Here is a 16,425-nt window from a genome sequence, read left to right as displayed (position 1 = left end):
CTTATGCATTTATTTATTTTATTTTACAATTTATTTCTCTGACATGTCACTTTTCATTCAAATTTAGGCACACCACTTAAACTAAATGCTTTCTTGGCATGCACTTCTGAAAGTGTACCCTGTGTTGTGTGTGCATCTTTCATCCTGTTGCTCTGTAGCCATCGTCCAATGCTTTTTCCATGCCTCCCTTCCCTGAGAGAGAACCGGAAACAGGAGGCAGGAAACACGAGGGGTGTTTCACCGTGTACTGCTTTGACTCTCAAGCAGTGTACATTTGTGTGGGAGTGTATATATATTTGTGTGTGTGTTTTCATATTTCCTCCTCTCCGTACTTTCTGGCTCTCTGTTTCACTGGATATGTGACACCCTCCTGATTTGCATTGTCTGAAACCTACTCACTGACTTTTATTTGTGAGGTTTACATCTCACTTCAGGCGTCTCACCTCTCTGTCTGGATTAGGGTCAGATACTAAGAGGATTTGAGGCTGCAGAGTCAAAGTTACTCATAAGGGGCTGGTCTCAGTTTTGTTGTACGCAGCCAAGGATGCAGACAGTTTGGAGGGCTCTTCTAAAAGAGCCCAATATAACGCCCTGTATAATGAATGGAACTTGGCTTATAGAATGCTCTGGCAAAGTACGGTTAATTTTATTGTGGTTTTCCAGTATGCAAAGTCTTTCCGCTATAGCAAAATGTGTGTAGCCATTTCAGCTTTCCGTGTTCATGAACCATTCAAGTGACTGAATTTCATGTGTGAACAAACTGTAAATTAACTTGAAAGGAACTGTGGGATAGTTATGTGGTTATCGGTTATCTAACAAAAACAATCTTTAGGATTCCCTCTAGCCTTGATCTCACACTTGAAGGTTAGAGATAATAGACCGGGAATGTCATTGTGCGTTTTTCTCCTGCTTATGTTAGAATGTGATTTTCTATTTATCTATCAATTTATCTAATAAGATAGATATTTAAGATACAACTAGGATATTAAGATAGATCTATCTACCCATCCTAGTACCTGACCTGCTACCTGACTTTAATGGTGCAGAGTCTTTGCTGTTATGAATTCCGATGGTTACATTTAGGAGTTTGATGGAACGTTTATCCTTTGATATATGAACTCTTTCCTTTGCTTGTCTGAGGGCCTACTTTGAGCAAAGACATCTACTGTAGAAAGTTGAGTATTCCTCTATAAATATAAATAGATAGGCCACATAACAATAAACTGAGATAACAGCATGTGTTTTTCTTCAATGCCTTTCATTATCTGTGGCAGCAGATTGTTTAAAAATGTAGAATATGCACTTTATTATACATAGCCAGACCGTGGATGTATGTGTATTTTAATGGCCTTAGCAGTTTAGCCATGTGTGTTTCCTCAACCAGTGTAGTTGTGTTTAGAAATCGACCTCATGCACTTTCCAGACGTAGACGTACTGACCTGATGGGAAATGCGTTTGGTAATAAAGGAGTAAAACTGTGATCTTTGGTCCTTCATTGCTATTATCATGTGAGAAGTGGTAACTAAACTGACATAAAGAAATCACTTGTTTCAGTAGTTGTTATCTGGGACGTAGAAGCAATGAAAGTGTCTGAAATGTTAACATTATCTCATGAAAAGGATTTAATAATATATGAAGTGTGCTCATTTTTCTTATTGTAAGTCTAAACAGAAAAAGAAAAAGAGATACCTAAGTTGGATCAGTCCTAATGCTGAGTGCATTCACCTGCTGAACTTTTAGTTGTCGTTGAAGCTGTATCAGCAGTTTCTGTAAGACGTCCTCTGTTGACATTTCACCTCAATCCCTGAAGCTTATTGGATACTCAAGCATAACATCAGCACTTTTGCTTTGAGGAGCTCTTCAGTTGTAGGATTAACTCAGGTGAGTTAATCCTACAACTAAAAAGAAACTTTACTTGACAGATTCAGACACATGTTATCCACTCAGTGATCATATGAATCTTTAAAGAATTACAAAATTACCTTACTCAGCCTCACACATAAAGCTGTGCATTTGGTAAAACTAACAGTGTTTAAAATAACCAATAAATAGAAAAATTAAGTACTGTACTTTATACCTCACAAACCATTAACCAGTGGTTGTAGCGTACCATATTTAGCTTCTTAACTTGGCGTACCACTGAACCCTAGCAGCACACTTGCAAAGTGGATTGTTTCTCTTGTCAGATTTGTGGGGTCATTCGGGGGAGTGTTGTCTTCACTAAGATTGCAGCAGACAACTCCTTAGAAATCCTCTCTCAAAGGACCAGTTGGTGGAATAACCGAGTAATGAAGACCATGAAATGGTCAGATCCCAGTCATGCAATGCAAATAGGTAGAGAATGCCAGCAGATCAGTTTGATCATGAATTCTTGTATTTATTTATTTCTATTTAGGTGAGATTTCACCATAGTTGGTAGGCCTAGCTGCTGGCTACTTTAATATTGTCTTCCAAGTGTGAAGGAATAGCAAAATGTTATAGTTCCCAAGGCTTTTTACAAGCTGCAGGGTGTAATGAAGACTTTGGCAAATACCATGCAAATACAGAATAGATGGTAAACAAAAATGTGGTGGCGGTTATGAGAAGTTCTGACGTCAAATTTACGATAGTGATATCAACTTCCGTTTTGCAGTTGTGGAGAGTAGGTGTAATACATAGTAAGTGGCCATAAACCTAGAAGCAGACTCTGTTTGCTTAAAGTAAAATGCAAAACAGTGCTTTACATATTTATTTTAATTTACGTCTGTGTTCCTCTTTTTGTCTGTCCCTTTTGCAGAGTTGTGTGCCTGTGCTGACTGGAGGTAAATCATGGAGGATGGGAAGCCAGTGTGGGCGCCCCACCCCACTGACGGGTTCCAGCTGGGCACGATCACTGACATAGGAGCCGACACACTCACCATAGAACCGCTGAACCAAAAGGGCAAGGTGGGTTATCACACAAGTAAAGTAAAACACACGTGTACACACACACACACACACACAACATTACTTTTAACATAAAAAATAATTCCAAATGACTATTTTTATTTGGAATTTGAAAGTAGTGTGTTGAATAAAACGTTCAATAATTTTATTAAGCGTGATTTCAGGTAGAAAGGCGTTAGCACAACAATGTGTACAATGTGAGAAACATGAGAGACCACATGTACAGAGACATGAATAAATAAAGGGCAGCAGCAGGTGTGCTGATAGTGTTGCCAGGAGGGAGGGCTGCTCATTAGGAGGTAAAGGCCACCTGTTACACCTGAGCCATCATGTATCCCCAGCAAGCAGGCCTCTACTGCTTACGACAGACCTGTACAGTAGCAGCTGCTTTTGCCTTTGTTTTCAGGTACTGGATAGCGAAGTCATGCTATAAAACATAGTTTGTTGTGGCAGGCAAATGCCTGTCAAACCGCAGATATCATGGCAAGGTAACAAGTTAGTCAACAAGCTCCCTCAAGATAATTTGCATATTTGCAAAAATAAAAACGTTATTATGAATTATAATGTTAGCTCTGTTCTGTGTCCTATGCTCACGCTGTGACAATATGACTGTCATCATACATAACCCCAAGACCCAAAATTAGCTAAATTCAACCATCATTCCTTTATAACTTTACTATGAAATGTAGTCATCATCAATGTTAGAGTTCATGTAATATCAGCTATTATGCATGGTGGTTGTACAGGGAAAACATTATATGCATTGGTGTGCATCTATGGCATATAAGAATCTACATTGAGAATTTATTTGTATTTTTATTTTCTTGAGATAAAACATGTTAATTTCACATGCTAAAGATACAAAAAATGTTTAAAATGGTAAATGGCCTCCACCCATTCACACACACATTCACACACTGGTGATGGCAAGCTACATTGTAGCCACAGCTGCCCTGGGGCGCACTGACAGAGGCGAGGCTGCCGGACACTGGCGCCACCGGGCCCTCTGACCACCACCAGTAGGCAACGGGTGAAGTGTCTTGCCCAAGGACACAATAACCTCGAACCGCCAACCTTCCGATTACAAGGCCCCGATCGCATTAGAAGTGTCCTGAGGCTCTGGATATTGCAGTTGCCTCAGATTATGTCCATGTCCTGCACTGATTATGCAGGACATTGCCATTGGAGGCAATAACATTAGCTAAAAAATATTGTTGACTAGAAGGTCAAAACTTTGTATGACAATCATCAGTTTATGCCTTCTTGCAAAGCTTAAACTCTCATTCACTGAACAAATGAAAGGGCAGTTGAGTGTGTTTTTTTTCAGTGCTCTGTTGAACTCATTAGTGCCTCAGCTTTCTGCAAGACCCTCAGTCTGGATGCCTGCTTTCCTCTCTGTCAGTTTACTGGTTGGACATTTCTCGCATGATTGTTATTGTGGACGACCAGTTTGTGCCAAGACCTGTTAGCAGGCACACAAAGCATATTCTCGTTACGCTTCCAGTCAGTTTTTGGCAAGAAACCATGCGTCAAAGCACAAGATGGATCAGTCTCACACAGATAAGCAGTTGTTTATAGTCAGTGTGTAGCAAACATTAAATATATATAAAAGAAACAGATACTTTTAATATATACTGTATATAGCAACTCACTGTTGATGTTAGTGTCGTTCTTGCATCACTGAATGATGGTGCCAAGTTGTCTGGTTACTGCAAGATCAGCAAATAACCTTACCAACATCCCTACCAGCTGTAACCCACCCACTTACTCAGTCAGGTGTTCAGATCCTGTTCTCTCCCACCAAATTATTCATTATCCTGCCATGTCTCCCCTTGTTTCTCTCACAGCCGACTTGTTCCATTGAGTTTATTTCCATGAACTCAGACTCATAAACAATAGAGTGAGAATATCAGTAACTAATTTAGCCTGGGAACATGTCACACTGAACATCGTTACTGTGATCTTTAAGCATGGTAAACTTTTCATGTTTATTCACTCTTGCTTAACTGTTTATAATGCTTGAGAACTCTAATAAACATTTGTTTTGTGTCATAAGCTCTGTAAACTGCAAGGAGTAAGCAACAATTAATCTAGTGTATAATGTTAGTCGGAAAAAGCAAAGACAGTGCCACATGTAGCACACCTGTCTATCCTGGAAATGATATTATGTAAAAGTGAAACTGTTCACGTTTTAGACTTTTCTCGCTCCGATGAACCAAGTCTTCCCTGCTGAGGATGATGTCAACAAGCATGTAGATGACAACTGTGAGTCTTCACACAAACAATATTTGTTCAACATATTGTTATCAATAAAATGTTAATCATGTGTAACCCGTCTGTTTGCAGGTTCCTTAATGTACTTGAATGAAGCCACTCTCCTCAACAATGTTAGAGTGCGGTACAGTAAAGACCACATCTATGTATGTTGTTATTACCATCCACATTAAGCTGCCTTAGCACAAGTAATAATACGCCTGTCCTTTATGCGGCATATGCTTCATCATGAGGAGATAGAGTAACAGGGTTGAGTGTAAAAAAAACAAAGGATCAATTTTCTTGTTTCCCAGTGGGGAAAAGTACCAGCTTGTAAAGAGTGAAGGGAAGCTAGTAGTCATGGTCAGACTGGCAAGCCCAGTTCTGACTTCAGTCACTTAGATAATAAGGGACAGCTGGTAGATGAGAAAATTAGAATGGATTATCTCAGCAGCATTCAGTGGGGTGTTTTTCACTTCTTCTTCCTTTAATTGATTATTAAGACATGTTTATTTGTAATATCTAGCAATTCACTCAAATGCAGAGACCCTAATCATGCTTTTATTTATTTCTTCCACAGACGTATGTGGCAAATATCTTGATAGCTGTTAACCCATACTTTGACATTCCAAAACTGTACAGCCCAGATGCCATCAAGTCATACCAAGGGAAGTCACTGGGCATCCTGCCACCTCATGTCTATGCTATAGGTGAGAGCTCACACCTGCTCAGTGTTAAAAAGGGGGGTTCAATATATAAGCAACTGAAAGGCACATGTATAATGTATTATAATCATGAAGTGTATTCAAACTTGCCGTCTTTTGGAAGTAACACTTTTGTTACATGATTCATTTAAGCTTAAAAGCTACACTTTAAAAGATTGTCTGTCATCATGCCCTGATTTTCCCATTACATTACTGTGTTTGGTGTTATGTTTTATTTTAGCGGACAAAGCCTACAGGGACATGAAGGTTTTGAAGATGAGCCAATCCATCATAGTTTCAGGTGAATCTGGTGCAGGAAAGACTGAAAACACCAAATTTGTTCTCAGGTAAGAATCCGTATGAATTATTTTACATTCTAGCCCCAGTTTTTCCTTCACATTTGATCTTTTCCTTTCTAATTCATGCGAATACAACATTTAAGAATGACTTTGGTTCAAATCTGTTCATACTCCCAATTGCTTCTGTATTGAATTCAAAGAGAGCCATTGATATCTATCAAATCAAAAACCATGCAGACACTGTTAAAAAGCCTATTGTATTAATAAATGATAATTTCACTATTTAACAAAGAACTATCTAAAGTTTAATTAACTATCAAGTTCCCATTTAATGTTGATGGATTCTAGAACGTTATTTTTAATGGATTTTAAACTTTTCAGATATCTGACCACATCATATGGAAGCGGTCAAGACATTGATGAGAGAATTGTTGAAGGTACTATATTAAAAGAATTCAACACTTATTCGTAATGTATTAAAGTTTTAATAGAGAAGGTGATCTTGAGTGTATTTTTTTTGCATATGTCAGCAAATCCCCTTCTTGAGGCCTTTGGAAATGCAAAAACAGTCCGAAACAATAACAGCAGTCGCTTTGGGAAGTTTGTAGAAATCCACTTCAACAGCAAGGTAAGCAAGGTAAACAGATTAAGCTCTAGTTTGTTCTGTTTGTTTGTGTTTCGTCAGTTTTAAAATTTGCACTGAAGACTTGATTTTTTCCCTTGTGCTACCAGAATGCAGTTGTGGGTGGATTCGTCTCACATTACTTGTTGGAGAAGTCAAGGATTTGCATGCAAAGTAATGAAGAGAGGAACTACCACATCTTCTACAGACTATGTGCGGGAGCATCTGAAGACCTAAAGAAGAAATTACACCTTGACTCTCCAGACAGTTTCAGGGTCAGTGGGTGCAGAGGTTTTATTAATTTGCCAACTGCCAACTGAGTTTTTTATTATTATTAATGAGCTATATTGACACTACAAACATCTTTTTGGTATTTTTCTATTGGTTAGCATTTCTGTGGAGGCCCACTAGATGTCACATGAGGTTATCTTTAGCGATGTAATTGTCTTAAATCCAAGACATCCTCCCAAGTGTGATCAAAAGCCCTTCAGTAACATAATAGTTCACAATTGAATTTTGGCTCTTTAGGATGCAATTATCAGCTCAGTAGGGGAGAGAGTTAGAGAGTATTAAAGTGTTTACCATGGCTTTTATTTTCCTCTAAATACTCTACAAAACAATGGTTAACAGAACAACAAGCATTTCAAGCTGTTCCCTCAGATGTTTATCATCGTATCAAGTCCCTGAGGCGACACCCACATCAACAGAGGCAATTACTTCATGCAATCCACTACTAGTCAGCTGTGGAGCAATATTTGGAGACAGCAGAGTAGATTTTTTCAGTGATGAAAATCAATATAAACATCCTCAGTAGATTTGCCACCATGAATAAATTGAATTTATTAAAATACTAAACATATTAAAATGTTTCTAAGTGTTTTTTTTTTTTTTCTCTCTTGCAGTACCTGAACCGAGGATGCACCAGATATTTTGCCAGTAAGGACTCCGACAAACAAATCATGCAGAATCGTAAGAGTCCTGAGGTAATGTCGTGTCCTGACTTAATCCTTCTGGTCCAAAATATGAAATAATAATTAAACTTTGGGTATTAATCTGAATTCTGTTTTAACACTTACATTACCTTTGTAAGAAGAAACAAAGAACACTTTAGAGTTCTTTCTTACGTAGAATGAAAAATAGATATGTTGATAGATATCTTATAGATATGTTGTTCCCAACAGTGAGGAAAGTTCAAAACAAATCCCAGATTGTAGCTAAGAAAGTATGTTGCCAAACTGAGTTGATATGCAGGAACTGCTTGATACCAATATTTTATGCCAAGATATGTGAATTTAGTAAATTATAAATAACACAAAAAAATAATGCATTGTTCAGTAGACGTCTAATATGGAACGATTAGAAGTTGGTCCCTTAGGGACTAATTATTATGTTCATTTTACTTCTTGTTTTTTTTATAAATATCTTCTATGAAAGTTTCATTCAAAATGAAAGAGTAATGAAGAAAAGCTTAATTAGAACATGTATACTTTGGTTTTAAATGATAGTTACTTAATGTGACAAAGTATTTAAATTTATGATTTAAAATAGGTTCTTTGCACGTTGTATGTAGTCGCAACATTAGTTCATCCCTTGGGTTTAGATGCCTTTTTAATGCTTGAATGATTCATACGTCAGACTTGCACTAAATGTCATAGGTGTGTTTGTTTATATGCTTGCAGATGTTTTTCCTCACTAAATTTTACTTATTTAATGATGAAAGGCAAGTGAGCTCTGTGGATGTAAGGAAAAGTGTGCATCACTAATAAATGTGTGCTGCTAATTAAATAATTGTGTATTTGTTTGTTCCCACCACATTTTTGTTATATATAGGACAATAAGGTGATGTTTCTTTCTGTGTGTTACTTTCTGTGCTTCCTGCTCTTTTTCCTATGAGTTTCCTAAACTGAAGACTGACACGCTCTGGTTTTACATGCTGCTGTTTGTAGTTCAAACAGGAAACATGAGCGCTTGCTTCCTCTTCTCTGCGTGTGCATGCCTGGTTTGGATTTGCTTTGGTGCAGATGGTGTTTAAATAGAAATATAAAAAGAATCAACTTCTGCCAGTTATACAGTGCAGTGGAGCATAATTAGAGTATTTATTTTTCCAAAGAAGTACAATTAAGATTTAGATTTAGAGCATAACTCTACACGCCTTGTTATAGTAACTATTACTATATAATTAATCTCCAATTTAGTTTCCTGATGATTTCTAATAGGTTCTATTTCACTGATTAGATTATTTCACTGTATTCCTGGCCTTTCTGCTTTATTCAGCTGTTACGACAGCTGAGCAGCCCTAGTTTTAAGGATTTCCTGCTTGCTGTGTGCTGCTGGTGAAGGTTCTTTTAACCTGCTGTTGTAAAATGTTTTGGTTTGTTCAGTTTTACCTCATACGTGTGGCTTTTCTATTTAGTTGGAGATGTTGGGTCCAGTTCAGTTCTAAATCAGATTTACTCATTATACAACATCAAGTTAATGAATCTTCTAGAACATAGATACCATTTACAAATGATTATATCATGATGCTTGAGTAAATCTTGATTTGAGCTGACTTTTTAAACACTTCCTGTCACTTTGTGGTTTCTAACTTCCGTGTCTTTTGCAGCATGTAAAGACAGGCGCACTAAAGGACCCTCTTCTGGATGACCACGGTGACTTTAACAGGATGTGTGAGGCCATGAAAAAGATTGGTCTGAACGACACAGAGAAGCTGGACCTGTTCAGGGTTGTCGCCGGTGTCCTGCATCTGGGCAACATTGATTTTGAGGAAACAGGCAGCTCTTCGGGTTAGATAAACATTATCTGTGCAATACCTTGCAACACATTTAGAATAATATGAGGTCATTTTCAAGAACTTTGACTTTCTGTGTGGGGTAGGGATTTTTTTTTTTTTGCCGTATCTTGGGTTTTTTTATGCTTATCTTCTCAGAAGCAGTTAGTCATTTCTGAGACCAGCATCGTCCATTTTTACCTTGTTTTTCTGTTTTCTCTACTTCACAGGATTTTTTTACATTTCAAAATATGCCATTAAACTTAATAAGCTGCCCATAGTAATAAGCAAAACAAATCAATATCTATTTACTTTTTTATTGAATCTTAGCACATGGAATCCAATATGGAGTTTTAAGAAGAGTGTCACCACAGATAAATCTGAAGTGGTGATGAAAAAGAGCATCTGTTACCCGAGTAAACATGAGCTCTTGTTCCATTTATTTTTCTTCCTCGTTCTTTCTCATTCTGTGTCTATAATCAAAATCTCTGTGAGTGTACTTTCAAACTCCTCTGGGTGCCCAGTTTCTCTCTCACTTCAGTACAGTTCTCGCTCACACAAACACCTTGTTAGAACACTTATTCATGCTCGGTGCTGCTATAAATCAAATTCCCCAAAAAGTTAGGACACTGTAAAATATAAATGAGAACAGAATGATTTGCTAATTTATTGCTATTTACTGTATCATGAAAACATGAATTTGATAGAAGCAACAAATATCAGAAAAGTTGGTATAGCTCCATGCTTACCACTGTGTAGCATCCCCTCTTCTTTTAACAACAGTCTGTAAATGTCTGAAAACGGACGGTTGTTGTTGGTTGTCTGATATTGGGTACCAGCTGTTTAACAGTCCCGAGTTTTCACTGTCATTTCTTCCATTTAATGATGCATCAAATGTTTTTAGTTGGTGAAAGGTCTGGACTACAGGTGGGTCAGTTCAGCATCCAGACTCTTCTACTATGAAGCCTTGCTGATGTAATAGAATTGCTTTGTGGTTTTGCATTGTCTTGCTGAAATATGCAAGGCCTCTGAAAAACATGTCTTGATGGGAGCATATGTTGCTCTAAAACTTTATATACCTTTCAGCATTGATGGTATCTTTCCAGGTTTGCAGACTGCTAATTCAATCAAAGATGCAGGCTTTAAAACTTGATAACAAGGTGGATAATCCTCGTCCTCTTGAAGATGCGGAGTCTATATTTTCCAAAAAGAATTTCACATTTCAATTCGTCTGAGCACAGAAGAGTTTTCCACTTTGCCTCAGTTCATTGTACATGAGTTTTGACGCAGAGAAAATGGCAGCGTCTCTGGATCGTGTTCAAATATGGCTTCTTCTTTGCGTGATAGAGCTTTAACCTGCAGTTTCAGTGAACTGTATTCACAGACAGTTAATTATGGTGTTCCTGAGCCTGTGATTTCCACAACAGAATCCTGTTTTTTTTTTTAATACAGTGCTGCAAGAAGGCTCAAAGATCATAGGCATCCAATGTTGACTTTCAGCCTTGTCTCTTACACACAGAGCTTTCTCCAGATTCTCTGAATCTTTTCATGATACAGATAATGAGATATTTAAAGTCTTTGAAATTTTATGTGTGGGAAAAGTATTCCAAAAATGTGCCATAATTTGTAGGCAGTTTTTTATGTATTGATGAACCTCTAACTTTTTTCCATTTTTTTTATATCCTTTTGTTATCTTGTCACAATTTTTTGAGATGTTTTGCTGGCATCGATATCAAAATGAGCAAATATTTTTCTTAAAATGCTAGATTTTCTCAATTCAAACATTTATGTTCCATTGTCAGTAAAATAAGGTCTTATGAGATTTGCTTGTAAGATGCATTTTGTTTTTACTTACACTTTGAACAGCATCACAATTTTTTAAAATTAGATTTTACTTACACATTTCTTATAGTATGACTTGATTAAGTTTGTTTGGCAAAGGAAAATTCAGAAAAATGAGTCTTACTATTCCAGTTAGCAGATTATAACGACGTAGAGAAGAAGAGTCTTGCACATACAGAACGACAATTTGCTATAAAAAGTCCTTTGTAATGCTTATGTGTGTTGCTATTTGTCTTAGGTGGCTGTGTCATGAAGAATCAGTCCAATGACTCTCTTCAGTACTGTGCTGATTTGTTGGGCCTGGATCAGGATGACCTACGCGTCAGCCTCACAACAAGGGTGATGCTCACTACAGCAGGGGGCACCAAAGGAACAGTTATCAAGTAAGAGGAACGGCACAGTTTTGATCGTCTTTTTTTGAGTGGTTTTGTTTAGAGACAAAGTTCATTTTATTAGGAAGCCGTAGTCGTTTCAAACAGTCTGAAGTCACTGAACTGACTGAAGAAATATACTGCAGATAAAATATCTGTAGTCAGGGAATACTATTAGACAAAAATTCAAATAAGACCCGGGCAGTGGTAAGATGGGCTTTGCTCTACTTATCCTGACAGTGAACAAAATCGAATTAATATAACTAACTCAGTTACAGCCTTGTCTATTTAAGTACACCAGTTGCACAAATCTATATTAATACTTTTTGTATAGTAGTATTTTAACTAGTCAAGCTTTGTTATTGTGATTTTTTTTTTTGTCGGGTTAAATAGAGCATGTTCAGACTAGAATATGGCATTGGCAGTGCTCTTGTGTCATTTTTGTGATGATGTGGTGTTGGAGTGATGGGGCCAGGTTTGGTAAATTAATATTTTAGGAGGGCCAGATGCTGGCCTGGCCTGGAAGTGTTTTCTCCACATAAATAATGCAGCCTGTATCTGAGGAGGCAGGGAGGGGAGCATGGCTGCAGTACAGTACAAGCCCGGGTGTCAAGGGAGCAGGTGGAGATAAGAGGGGGGGTTGGTTTTGTCATTAAGCCTCAGACAAATCCACCCTGACCCTGTAAGGCTAAGGATAACAGAGGGGGCGTTGAATGCATTGGTGTGTATGAAACATTGCAAGAGATAAAAAACGCCAGTCACTGAGATAAACTGTAAAGATCTCATGTGTTTTCCCTGCAGTCTATTACTGCTGTTACTGTTTGTAACGGATAAGGGCTTTTTGGATTGGGTTGGGTGTGTTGAATATCAAAAGAAAATAGAGGTAAAGATATGGCAAGAGCGAAACCTTTTTATTTGAAATTCATCTGCTTTCCAGCTGGGACTGCCGAGTTGAACTCTTAGCCACTGTGGAGCTGCACTTTGTCATCAGTCCCCTCTTTAAATATTTAAAAATAAAGTTTAAGTTCAAGGTTCAGATTTTAATTTGAATATCTTGTCTTTGGCACAGAATTCCACATTTTTAAGAATAACCTGGAACAAAAGGTGGAAAGATACTGGGCAGCAAAAAGTGTCACATCGACGCAACAAAACTTTTGGTTTAATTCTAAAAAGTAAAAGAGGGAGGTTTAATAAGACACAGGCATGTCCCAGTTTCGGACTCTGTCAATGCCCCACTTTGTGTCTCTCTCCAGGGTGCCTCTAAAGGTGGAGCAAGCAAACAATGCCCGCGATGCCCTGGCCAAGGCTGTGTACAGCCGCCTCTTCGATCACGTGGTCAAACGAGTGAACCAGTGCTTCCCCTTCGAGACCTCCTCCAACTTTATTGGAGTGTTGGACATTGCTGGGTTTGGTAATAATATAGAGAAAAAGATCTAAATTTACTGTATAATTTCTTTTTTCTACTGGCTTTAACATTTCATCCACTAACATAAAAACATTTCATTTTCTTAAATAATTGAAATGTGTGTTTTCTGTTTATTTCTTCTTAGAGTATTTTGAGCATAACAGCTTTGAGCAGTTCTGTATCAATTACTGCAATGAGAAACTGCAACAGTTCTTCAACGAACGTATTCTCAAGGAGGTGGGTGAGCCCTGGGTGAATTGAGTTGATTTTGGGGCAGTTTACTTCTTTATCCTGGGAAACCTGCCACATCATGTCACTGATAAGCCACACTTACTGACTCTTTCATGAGGCAGGTGGAAGTTGTTGGCATGCTAAGCTTTTCTTTTGTTTCTTTCTCTGTTTTCTCACTTTTATCTTCACCCCCATCCGCCTCATATTCATTAGAATACTAATTTCTCAAGGGACACGATAACACATGCTTCTCTCCTGTGATCTCTTAACGTTATTCTCTTCCAAGGTCTCCAATTAGTGTGCCACAATTCTGGCTTTAGCCTCTTTCTCGTTATCTGAATCACATATTGTTGGTTTGATGTTTCTATTTGTTTTTCGGTTTTTGTTTCTTTTTTGGAGATGGATATTGTTATGGATATTGGATATTGTAAGGCCACTCAGAATAATCTGAATTAACTTTTACAAACTTTTAGAGTAAGTCTTGTTTTCAGTGTTGATTTTTGGTATTTGATCATGTTTTTACAGGAGCAAGAGCTCTATCAAAAGGAAGGGCTGGGTGTGAATGAGGTGCATTATGTTGACAACCAGGACTGCATAGGTGAGTCTGTGCCAGCTTCTTTGCTTTGACCACATCTCCTCCTGAAGCTGATAAAATGGCTGATTTCAGCTTTTTCCAAATAATCAAAAGGGAACTTTGTCCTGTGATGAAGCATTTGTAAAAGCACCACCCATAATGTGCTAATATCTTTTGGAAGAATGGTGTTTAATCCCTCCAGAGACTTTATGTTGCTTTGCTTTTTTTCTTTAATTTGTTACCTGGTATCTGTCCGTACCTTGGATGGTTCTCGTGAGTGAAAACGGGTCGATAGACTGACACTCTGGGGCATCATAACCATGAAGTGTCGCCTTTGAGAGCTTGCACTGCAAAATAGCAAATGTACAGAGATTGTTGTGACTCTCTGTAGAGTTCACACACTACAAATGCACCGAGGTAACATCAGTAACATCAGTTCACCCACATGACATTAATTTGGGCCATTCCTCTAGGCTTCGCGTCACAGCAGTGAAAATACACCTGTCAGGGGGACAAAAATACCGACTTCTCATTATCCTCGGAGCTGGCACATCCCTGTGTCTGAAGGGAGCAAGCGCGATGAGTATTTGTGGGTTTCACGGCCCTATTGTGCTATGAGAATACGGCGAAATGATACCCCCCCCCCCCCCCCCTTGTTGTCATTGCCTATGTCCTCGAATGAATCCTCGAATTAATGGGATGAAGTAGTCAGTGTATCAAGGTGAAGCAGTTTGATTTGTATTTCAAAGGCTGTGATTATTCAGGTGTGAGGTTAACTGACAGCCATGAATAACATTTATGACTTGCAAATGACCGTTTGGGTTGGCCATTAATTCACTCATCAATCTTCAGGATTTATGCACAGGTGCTTGTTCATGCAAAAGAAGATTTTCGGAGGTCCTTGGCCATTAGATTATTTTCCAAGCGCAGGATGTCAGATGAATAATTCAGTTATTTGGCTAAATGAGCATCCTGACGAACATTTTGTGCTCTGAATATTCATATTCCAGATATGATAAGCAGTGGAAATTTCCAATAAATCTATATCGAGGAACAGAATGTTTTGTGATTTCTTTCCAACTTGTTTCATTATTGCTTTTTTGATTTCCACATTATTCTGCGTGAATGCTCTTTGTTGTTTCTAAAAATGTTTTTAAATATTTTAAACTTTAAGGATGAATGGATATCACTTGCTTTGAGATGTTAACATAAATTATTTTTCAGATTTAGTCACCTAGTATTTAGGACAATAGGAATGAAAGGATTGTTATTCACAAAAATTCTGTCTGGACTTAATGTCACAATGCTGTGGCTGATGGACAAATATTTGACATTTCCAGATCTAGTGGAAGCAAAGCTGACGGGAATCCTGGACATTTTGGATGAAGAGAACCGTCTTCCACAAGCCAGCGACCAACACTTTGCACAGGCTGTTCACAGCAAGCATAAAGACCACTTCAGACTCACGGTCAGACTTCATCCTTATCCTTTCTCTCTTTGTTATTCACTTTTCCCTTCTTTTTTTGCTTTTTCTCCTTTGTTCTCCTATTATTAATTCTTTGTTAGACTATAGACAGGACTGTCATTGTAATCATACAACACTTTTGTGAATGACGCACAATCTTACTTCCTCCCTCTGTCGCTGCCTTTGCTGCTATTGTTTGTCACTTCGCCTGTATTTCTGCATGCATGAAATCCTTTTAAACATAGTTCGGGCTTAAGATAAGAGGAGGCTGCTTGCAGCCACACTACAGTAGGGAGAGTTGCTACTCAGATATATAGCTATTAATAGAGAGAAGAATTTAATCCAAGCTAAACTCTGCTATGCAGTGTACATAGGCTCTTAATGATGTTTATTTACTAACCTAATGCCCTGTAAACCCTGTAAAAAAACTTGACTTGCAAAGACATTTCACATTTAAAGTGAAATCATCTGATCCAGGTTACACCTGTTAAATAGCTAATGATGAAGATAAAGAAGCCCTGAGCACTCAGTCGTCATGTGGACAAACAAAAGTCTGCTGTAGACACGATGATGGATGGGTTTAATATGAAATCAATATATGTGTTTTAGCATGATATGATTTACTTTGATCGTCTCTGTCTTAGGTTCCCAGAAAGTCAAAGCTGACCATTCACAGGACTCTCCGGGATGATGAAGGCTTTATCATCAGACACTTTGCTGGAGCAGTCTGCTATGAAACAGTAATTCTTAACACTCAATATCACGTATGGCTATTGGGACTGAGTTGTACTGACAAGATCCAATATGAAAATATGTTTCACCTCTATTTTTACACAAAGTTCATAAGTATTTTTTTGGTATTTTGCCCCAGTACACCACCACAGTGGAAAGCACTTCTATGGCCAGAGGAGCCCTATTCCCTTGTTATTCCATGGCAAAATGTGAAGATAAAAGTTCTGGAGAC

The 16,425-nt window shown here is 38.0% G+C and overlaps 1 protein-coding gene across 2 annotated transcripts in view; it reads left to right on the top strand.

Annotated features, from left to right (window-relative positions):
• The window catches only part of myo6b (myosin VIb), a 39,505-nt gene that overhangs the window by 657 nt on the left and 22,423 nt on the right, over nt 1-16,425 (top strand). For both annotated transcript variants that reach the window (XM_085143292.1, XM_085143291.1), the window contains exons 2-17: nt 2,777-2,925; nt 5,121-5,190; nt 5,272-5,345; nt 5,759-5,888; nt 6,124-6,229; nt 6,563-6,618; nt 6,712-6,809; nt 6,914-7,078; nt 7,706-7,786; nt 9,409-9,589; nt 11,654-11,798; nt 13,040-13,197; nt 13,337-13,428; nt 13,948-14,020; nt 15,337-15,464; nt 16,106-16,201. In XM_085143292.1, the coding sequence (XP_084999418.1) occupies nt 2,809-2,925; nt 5,121-5,190; nt 5,272-5,345; nt 5,759-5,888; nt 6,124-6,229; nt 6,563-6,618; nt 6,712-6,809; nt 6,914-7,078; nt 7,706-7,786; nt 9,409-9,589; nt 11,654-11,798; nt 13,040-13,197; nt 13,337-13,428; nt 13,948-14,020; nt 15,337-15,464; nt 16,106-16,201 (1,770 nt within the window). In that variant the 5' untranslated portion in view covers nt 2,777-2,808. The remainder of the gene's footprint in view (nt 1-2,776; nt 2,926-5,120; nt 5,191-5,271; nt 5,346-5,758; nt 5,889-6,123; nt 6,230-6,562; nt 6,619-6,711; nt 6,810-6,913; nt 7,079-7,705; nt 7,787-9,408; nt 9,590-11,653; nt 11,799-13,039; nt 13,198-13,336; nt 13,429-13,947; nt 14,021-15,336; nt 15,465-16,105; nt 16,202-16,425) is intronic.

The sequence above is a fragment of the Neolamprologus multifasciatus genome, chromosome 19 (assembly GCF_963576455.1).
Source record: "Neolamprologus multifasciatus chromosome 19, fNeoMul1.2, whole genome shotgun sequence".
Lineage (NCBI taxonomy): Eukaryota > Metazoa > Chordata > Actinopteri > Cichliformes > Cichlidae > Neolamprologus > Neolamprologus multifasciatus.
The sequence above is the reverse complement of the archived record's forward strand: the minus strand, read 5'-3'. Positions and strand labels throughout refer to the sequence as shown.